At 39.0% G+C, this 10,000-nt stretch overlaps 1 protein-coding gene across 2 annotated transcripts in view; it reads left to right on the top strand.

The window, feature by feature from the left end:
* LOC143040399 (uncharacterized) overlaps window positions 1-10,000 on the top strand; it is a 135,996-nt gene that overhangs the window by 106,810 nt on the left and 19,186 nt on the right. Inside the window, exon 2 of one of the 2 annotated variants that reach the window (XM_076211447.1) lies at window positions 7,894-7,956. The exons of the other annotated variant lie outside the window; for it this stretch is intronic. Within the exon in view, the coding sequence (XP_076067562.1) occupies window positions 7,894-7,956 (63 nt within the window). The remainder of the gene's footprint in view (window positions 1-7,893; window positions 7,957-10,000) is intronic. 2 annotated transcript variants of the gene reach the window in all.

The following is a 10,000-nucleotide window of genomic DNA, read 5'->3' as shown; positions in this document are numbered from 1 at the left end:
AGGTATGTTTTTCAAAGCCTGCGAAACTAAGTCAGGAATAAACTCAAGACTATAGACTCCCTGTGTTTCCTACTCACTTACGTCTTAAATATATATTTATATATGTATATATATATATATATATATATATATATATATATATTTAAGACGTAAGTGGAGTAGGAAACACAGGAGTCTTAGTCTTGAGTTTATTCCTGACTAGTTGCGCAGGCTTTGAAAAAACATACCTGCGAAACTAGTTAGGAATAAACTCAAGAGTAAGACTCCTTTATTTCCTACTCCACTTATGTCAACCTGTCAGAATATCTCAACAATATATATAATATATATATTATATATATATATATATATATATATATTATATATATATTATATATATATATATATATATATATATATTCATAGTGTAAATGGGTAGACAGATTCCCACCTTACGAGTGACCTCTCCCTGCCGTTTTTACTCGGCCTTATATACCCATGTTTGCCTTGATGTATTGTATTACCCTGAAGATGAACATTTGTAATGGTTGAAACAGCTGTCGGTAAAATGAATCAAACATTCTGAAGCCTTTTACTATTTCCTTCAGAGTTTGAAATATGAAGAGAAAAGGAAATACAGAGAGTTAGAGAAATGTTCTCTTAAAATCATTGACGCCACTTGTGCTTTGGCATTTAATAGGAATTGTTTACGAGAAAGACTTTGCCCAAAACACATATATATATATATATATATATATGTATATTTATGTATGTATAATATATATATATGTATGTATATATATATATATATATAAGCAAACATGTATATGTATATATATATATATATATATATATATGTGTGTGTGTGTGTGTGCGCGCGCGCGCGCGTCTGTGTATACACACACATATATATATATATGTGTGTGTGTGTGTGTGTGTGTTTGCATGTGTGTGCAAATGAAGCTGTGAAGCCCTACTGTAGATGTACTGTGCCTTGCTTCTGAACTGGGCAGTGGGCAGCAGGAGACAAGGATGATCCTTCATCAACGAGAAACCGTGATCAAAGGGAAACCAGTGTGTGATGGATGTGAGTGGGTTGGTTGGGGACCTTGGCTGGCTACGACCCTAATATGGGGGAAGAGTCCTTGTGGCATATAGATAGATAGATATGGAAGGTTCGTCTGTGTATGTGTGGGTGCGTGCGTGTGTGTGTATGCGTGCAGACCTTTGCCCATTACTGTATGTGCAAACACAGGGCAATGGCCAGTGTGGTATGCCCTCAGCAGACATCTTATATTTGGTTACTTACTGTTGACTCTTACTAGAAGAGTCGGCTCCGCAGATACAGTGTCAGCGAAGGGAGACGAACCGGCGAAGTCTGTCGTCTTACTGAGAGATCGGCGTGAAAGGAAAGTTTATGGATTTCGTACGAAACACTGCATACTGGCAAGCGAACTTGTGTTCATATTTCACGCTGGAAAAACGACATCAAATCTCATGTTCCTGATAAACTAGACGAGGAGAAGGGGGTGGAGACGGAGTTAGAGGAAGAGGAGAGAGAGTGTTGCCTCGACGCTCTGCCCTGCGACGGACGCGCCCATGGCGGGAACGTGATCGGCCGTTATAAAGAAAGGTAAATTTGAAGAGCAGATGGGGAGAGGGTGGTAGGGCGCCCAGAGGAGAGGTGGGTGGGTGGCTGGGCAGCGCCGTTTCGTCTGTTGCAGTTTTGTAAAGGAACAGAGATCGGTGTTGAAGGGAGGAAAGGAATGCTGTGCGGTGATGTGGAAAGAGCATTTGAGCCCGTTCGCCATCGAAGGGGTGCCACGGAGATGAAGGGATTGGCCGAGATTGAGTCATAGAGAAGTCGCTACATAAGGAGGACTTCGGAGATGAATTGGACAGTCAGGCGACAAAGGGAGTGTGTCACCCGGTAAGGAGGTGGTTAACCCATTAAACTCCAATGACAAGATTCTTGTCATTTGGTCAAATAAAACAAAAAATCATAAAACACCAAAATGTTTGATCAAACACCAGAAAAATATGACGTCAGTTCTCGCTTCGCTCGCGAGCGAAGCGAGGACGGACGTCATATTTTTCTGGTGTTTGATCAAACATTTTGGTGTTTTATGATTTTTTGTTTTATTTGACCAAATGACAAGACATCTTGTCATCGGAGTTTAATGGGTTAATAGCAATCCGTACAGTTCCTAAAAATAGAAACAAATATTGATATGACGTCACATGTTTTTGCGCTGGGAAATCCCTTGCGGATAAACTCTAATCTGTATGCCTCGCTACGCTAATCATTTTCTCGTGAGAAATATGTCCACATTTATCGGCTATTTTGGCGGGATCCGACTTAATCTAACTTTTCAAAAATGCCAGCCACTATACGCTTCCGCTATGGAATATGTCGTAGTGACTCACGTTACGAGGGTAGACTGCATATGAAGGGTGTTATTTCCATCCGTTTTCCCAAACCACATTTGGATTTACCAAGCGCTGAAACAGTACAATGTTGTCCAACTCAAATATGGTTTATTCATTCATTGTCAACTACAGAGCCTTAGAGGCTTAACCCATTAAACTCCGATGACAAGATTCCTTGTCATTTGGTCAAATAAAACAAAAAATCATAAAACACCAAAATGTTTGATCAAACACCAGAAAAATATGACGTCAGTCCTCGCTTCGTGCGAGGACTGACGTCATATTTTTCTGGTGTTTGATCAAACATTTTGGTGTTTTATGATTTTTTGTTTTATTTGACCAAATGACAAGGAATCTTGTCATCGGAGTTTAATGGGTTAAGCCGGGTCCACATTGTGCCTCATGCAGATCTGCATGTTGCAGGTGGCGGTGTTGAAAGTTGAGCTAAATGCCCACACTGACTGGACATGAAGAAAGAATTTCAATCTCACAGATGCAATTCTTATCTATATCATTGGATAGCTCCTATTATTCTTAGTGTGTTGAATGCCATGAATAAATACCGTAAATTAATTGTAACGTCAATTGCGACTTTTAGATGTGTATTTTTATTTATTCTATTTATTTATTATTTATTTATACTTTTTTGGTGGGGGTTGCGGTGGAGAATAACACAACCGCACCTAACCTAACAAAAAAAATCTTGCAAATGTGTTGCTAGTGCTGGGAGCAGGGAAAGTATAAAAAACTGTTGACTATATGTGTTCCACATTTTTTCGTACTGGCCTATTTTCATTAAGGAATAATCGGTAAATATAAAGTTGTTTGCTGGTCTCACTGATGCAGTTCTTATATCATCAAATAGCTCCTATCATTCTAAGTGTTTTGAACTAAATAAACAAGTATCGCAAATTAATAGTAACCTCAGTAGCTGTTTAAAAAAAAATAGTGTATTTTTTAAGGGGACTGTCGTGGAAATTTTCACAACAACACCTAAACTAACTTCCATTTCTAATGTCATGGTTCAGAATAAGTCCTTCCTCATATCATCAAGGGTCGCACTTATGTCCCGTGTTTTTAAGTGTCCAATAAGCAGTGATGCTGCTTCAATAACTCTATGAAATATTGGGTGTGGCTTCTTGTCCAATCAATGTGGCTAGCAGAAGTGGACATTTATGACTGTATTCAAAGGACTCATAAGAACTACATCTATGTATCCACAGCATGGTACATCTATACTCAGAAACCAAAATCCTTCTCATAGCACATAAATAGGCAAGAGTTGTACCTTTCCACCCTAAAAAAAAAGCAAACATCTACATTAACCTGCCCCCAGCACCCTAGAAAATGTCTTTTCTAAGACATGTAGCCTACACACTCAGATCACAAGACAAGCATTCCAAATACTATACTACAGGTTTCCGCAGTCATCAACCCAACTGGGAAATCACTTCGTCAAGTAGTAACTACACTGACACGACTGTGTTCAAGTCATCAACCATGCAATAAAAGAGTACCAACAGAGAATTGGCCTGGGAATGTACTCCAACAGCACCAGATGCAGAAGTCTCATTCTACATTCTATCTAACAACACGAAATTTTTCCTCTTAGTTACTTATGGTCCGAACCGGGGGTTGTGACTGGTTTCTTGGAGGCTGCAGGATTCAAAGGATTACAAAGGCGGAGCATGCCGATAGGAGACCTTTTGGTCCATATCTAGGTCGGATGCGAAAAAAAATCATAATGATAATAAATGAATACATAAAAACTATAAAAATGTAATAATGTTGTCCCAGGTCTTGCAAGAGAGACCTGGGGCAACGGATTGATGGGTCGCTGTGGCAGAGGAAGGAAAGATTTGAATTCCGGCTTCAGCAGGGGATCGTTCGTATTGTCGTTCATCTGTCGTGTCCCTGGTCCATAGGAAGCCAAAGCCTTTGCAACAAAGTCTAAAAATTTAGCTCCCCGAGGGCAAGATGCACTTTTCCAGGGTTGTGCTATTGTTGGGAAGAAAAGAGAATAGAAAGATGAAGAATCTGGATATCGATAGATTTTTTTGACTGGTGGTGGGTGAAGTATGTAATGATGACGCCATATCAAGGATTATCTATGTTCGGAACTAATAAGTGTTTAATCTAGTACAGAGACTCGTTAAAAAAAGAAAGAAACTAAGAAGTAGGTCTTCATCATACCCCCCACGAACACCCCTACCCACACATAAACACTACCTCCATCAACCACCACCACCCTTTCCATCATCACTGTAAGATGTTGGAGTAGAAACAAGAGAAATTCGCACTACATCCAAGTCATACTAGATCGTTTGTCAGGTTCCTAATCTCACCAGGCTCATGTGAGGCCCGGATATAAGAGAATTTATATAGATGTTGTGTATTTGTAGCTTTATTTTACTCCACGAAGAGAAATCGACTCAAAGCTGAGCACCGTTTTCTTTGATACAAATATCCGAGAAAAGAAATGCAACGTACCCGTACCCGTACCCACTCCCACCCATCTAAGCTCCTCATGGATGATGGGTCATCCCTGTATCCCGCCCACTGCCTGCCCGGGTCAGAAGCAGTGCAGCAAGACACAGTACATCCACAGCAGGGCCGCTTCACGTAATCGGCGTCCCCCATTCCCTCTCCGTCCCCTCATGCGGAAAATAGAGAAGGCAGAAATGGTGGTATTCTTAAAAAAAAAAAAAAAAAAAAAAAAAAAAAAAAAAAAAAAAAAAAAAATATATATATATATATATATATATATATATATATATATGTATATAAATCTTATATAAATTCTTAGAAGGGAAATATTTACATAAGGAAATATTTTTTTTTTAAGAATACCACAGTAAGATTCCTACGGTGGCATTCTTACAAAAAAAGAAAAAAAAAATATTTCTTTATATAAATATTTCCCTTCCAAGGGTGTATATAAGAATTATATAAGGAAATATTTTTTTAGGAATACCACCGATAGTTCCTTCGGGCTGCATCAAAACCATTCACACACAAACACTCCCCATTCACAATTTGGAATTTATTTCATGGATTATGTCTACAAACTGCCGATAAACAATGTACAATAATTTCTATTCCTATATAATGCGTTCAACATTTGTGGAAGAAAACACCCATTCTTGAACAATATGAATAGCTTGTCTTATATCAATAAAAAAAAATTATTACTTATTAACTAAAACTTAATACGGAAAAGTGGTGAGTAGAATCTGCAACGTAGATATTGCGCAATCAATCATAATCCGCTGCATCTTGATATATATATATATATATATATATATATATATATATATATATATATATATATATATATATATATATATATATCAGGAGAGGCCAATAATGAATATCATGGTGGGTCAAGATTTTTATCATGAAAAGATTTCACTCATATCAATTAATCCAGAATTAATAGCATTTAACTTTTCAGAGTACTAAATACATACACGTAAGCCAACCTGTAAATAGTGCCAAAGAAATACAAAGAAATTAAAAAAGACAAGCATTCCTGGTGGCAGCAGTCCTTAAGCTAATGACGTCATGTCGCGTGCTTTATCCAGATAGAAAAAAATTAAATCAAACTAACCAGACGTTAATAAACTTCAATTCTAAGGAAGACCACACACGCTAAGAAAATAACAGTAATTATAATGATAAAAAATAATGATAATTTCGATCGCTTCAGACGGTCAAGAGAATTAATTAATCAGGTCAAAGTTTTTCCACCATTTTATCTGAAAAAATTTCCATCCCAGATTTTTCTTCACACGATATAGTATTTTCAGTAAAAACATTGAGTCCCTGTGTCTCCACAAATGGTAACAGCATGTGAAATTCTGGAGTAAATCTCATGCAATTGTGATGAGAGGGACGAAGTCGTGAAATGGGAGTTAATGTTATGCTTATGGACTTTTACTGACACGCATATCAGCGTAAGCGAACAAAAGGGCATCTGAGCTCGCGTATGTTGGCCGTCTGCTCACTCTATCATGCACACCTAATATAGGACGGTATTCTACTGCACTCCCTCACTCACATCTGTTTTTGTTAGTTCCACGCATGCACACTTTCTTCTCGCTTCAGTTGCAGAGGTGAACACACTGCGAGGGTACATAAACACGTTGGAGCAATGGCCTGGAGCGGAGGGGTGGGCCATGTCACGTGGACAGCTGACAATGGGGAGTGAGTCATACTCGGCCATCCTTGCTGCTGCTGCTACGATGAAGACGACGATGGCGTTTCCCGCCAAATAACGGCCATCACGGCGCCGCTGCTTCCGTGTATCGAGGCGTCTTCATGGCGAGGACACATTCCAGACGGCGGCATGAATACAACGTGATGATCATATCTTACATCGCATCTTTCGCCTTCACATGGGTAGTCGAAGGGACAGGGAGCAATCAACCGGTCTTTAACGTTCACCGGATTAGGCCAATTAGTCTGAGCGGCTCCAGCCTATTATTAGATAATGACAGGAACATTTTAGAAGGCGTGTTGCATGTTAAATACGCAATGTACGTTTTTTCTGAATGTTGGATACGTGCGTCTCAGATGATGAGTTCGCTACTTCGATTGTTTCAAATCGTCTAAGTCCTCCATACCTAAACCAAAGCCGCGCAGTCGTTGTCTCATAAATGTGCCGCGCAGGTTGTCAAATATACCAACCATTGTTTTCTCATGAACTAAGCCTACCTCATGAGTATGCGGAAATAATTTTTGTCATGCATGTTAGCGAAACGTTCCTCGCGTTGTGATTTGTGTACCCCCACGGCAGATCAGTACTCGGTGCACAAGCAGCTGTAATGTAACCGTCTGAACTCATCCAACACCGGCGTATTTGCTGATATACTGCTTTGATCAAGCGCTACAAAGGGCATGAGAGGAATGGTCAAACTTCAGATGACGATATCGTTAACGAGTTGTAGATGGAAAGTATGACCATTAATTTAATTAATCTTATTGTAGACTACTCGAATGCATGTCCACTACACCATTGCATGCACTCCACTCTACCGTGCGATGTTTATTAATGTGCAGAATAATGCAACTTAACTGTCACTGTTCTAAACAGTGAAAATTTCTCTATGATTATCCTTTTAGTTAGACTTAAATCATTAACTTTCGCTTGGACTTTTAATCTGCCTCGATCTTCATTTGTTATAACAGATTGTTTTAATTTCCTACAATTCTCCTTTGTTATTCTCCGGAAAATGAAACATATTGAAGACAATGTTTCACCACCCGTAATATCTAGTTTCTCGATATATTTTCCTATTATATCACAATTTTTCTATATAATCTTAACATATTTACTTTATTATTCTTTCTGTTTTTTAAAATTTCCCAAGTACAGACCACAGGGAAATATTTCTATCAAACTCTTGAATTCACCCCTCCATCAACACCCATTGACGCGTGTTGAGTTGCTTCCCAAGCTAACCCAGGACCTTTCGCTTACAGACTAACCGAGGGGCGTCGATTAGTGGCAAGCCCTCTGAGGAATGGAACCGTTGGTGGCAAAAGGTAAGTAATAAATCTCCACAGCGCGTTGCAAGAACAAGTTCTCAGAGACAGAGTACACTCTGACTTGGTCAATTGACCGTTCTCTGAATGTGAAAGATACGGGATCCAACAGTTCTCTATGTCCACGGGGATTGATCATTAGACCAGCTTTTTGAAGCTTCTTTGTGAATCCCTTCCGTGATTTTTTTTAGAGGTAACTCACCAGCAGTAGTGCTGGCAATCTCCTTCTCTCTCTCTCTCTCTCTATCTATCTATCTATCTCTCTTCTCTCTCTCTCTATCTCTCTCTCTCTCTCTCTCTCTCTCTCTCTCTCTCTTTCTCTCTTTCAAAAATGTGCACACGCACATGCAGCTGTATATGTATAAATACGTGCATATGTATACATACATATACACATATGCATATATCATATTTATAGATACATAAAAATACATAAGTACATATGTGAATACATACACGCATACATGTACATACTCGTATATGCATATACTTTAAAATTTATTGGTGTCTGCTTTTAAGTTCCTAGTGGATATCAGCTCATATGAATATACATGCATACACATATATCTTCATACCCATAACCAAAAGTAGTATGGCAATGGCTAGTGATGAATGGGGCAGAAGATGACCGCTTGGAGACGGGAGTCACGAATTGCGAATAAAGAGTGGACTAGATAAATCATTCACTGTTGCAACGTGGAAGGGTCACCGCTCGCCAGCTACCCACGGGAATGAGCATCCATCTTTAGGACCCGCTTCGCTCAAGCTACATGGGGGAAGGGGCTGGAAGGGATGTCCTAAAAACGGTCTGTCTTGTGTTCAGCATACCTGAAGAACCGCCACATTAATTCCTTGTGTGCACTTTTCTTTTTATTCTGGTTGACGCCAGGATATTATCTGTTCATCTCCCAGACAACCCCTAGATATGTTTCTGGAAAAATATGTAAAAAAAAAATATATCAAATAAAATCTAGGAGAAATTCCAACGGGAGTAAGGAGATGAGAATAAGAAAAAGAGGAGGGAGCTATAGAAATTGTTATTGAGGGAAGGAGGGTGGGAAATCATCAAGGCATGTAGAAATTTAAGAGTTGATAAATCTCCAGGTTGGGTTATGGAGAACGAAATACAGCATGAAATCCTGAGATAAAAGATAAATGAATAAAAAGTGTGGAGGAAGAGAAAATGTCAAATGAAAAAAGTGTTTTTTGTTGAAAGTATACTAGAATACATGTATTGAAGTGACTTGTGGGTGATGTGATATCTAGAAGATAATCGTAATGTAAATAGGCTGGGTGTAGGATATGTGTGGTATGAGGAGAATAGACCAGGTTGCAAACAAGACGAGAACGAAAAAGTACAGGGAAGAGGTGCATTTAGAGAGAAAGACAAAAAAAAAAAAAAGATCAATAGTGTCCTGCTGATGTGGAACAAGCAGGTGTAGAGAATGAACAGATATTAGTCAAAAGATTACCTGAGTTTCGTGAGGAAGAAAGGAACAGAAAACGAAAACCTACAAATGTCCGGAAGAAAAGCTTGAGAGCGTTTGTAACAAGAAATGCAATGGACAAAGTGGATGTGTTTGTTGATTGCAGGGACTAGCGGAGAAAGAGTTAAGTGGAAGTGATGAAATAAGACGAGGAGAAGGAGGAGGAGGACAGGATGTCGAGGGTTGTAAAAAGGTGGGGGAGAGAATGAAGGGTGAGGTAGAGTGGGAGCCTAAATTTTGAGATGTAAGAAGAAGAGGAGAAAGGAAGCTGACCTTTGGTCGTAAGTTCATTCCTTCCGTGAGTCTCAGACCTCGCCTTTCTTCTTGGTTTCAATATTTGGGCTTTAGGGGTTGGATAAGCTTGCCATTACCGGTTGGGTTAACGTTTCCATTCATGGTAGAAATATATTGTAAGACGTGTGCGTGTGTGTTTCTGTGTGTGGTATGTACCTACAGTATGCATATTTGAATGTCACATGGATAATCATCACTTGAAGCGAAATTAAAACGTAGGAAAGGGGAAATATATATATATGTATATATATATATATATATAT

This window comes from Oratosquilla oratoria, chromosome 2 (genome assembly GCF_046742065.1).
Source record: "Oratosquilla oratoria isolate Oo_2021 chromosome 2, ASM4674206v1, whole genome shotgun sequence".
Lineage (NCBI taxonomy): Eukaryota > Metazoa > Arthropoda > Malacostraca > Stomatopoda > Squillidae > Oratosquilla > Oratosquilla oratoria.
Note: the sequence above shows the minus strand (reverse complement) of the source record. Positions and strands in the feature narration are given on the sequence as shown.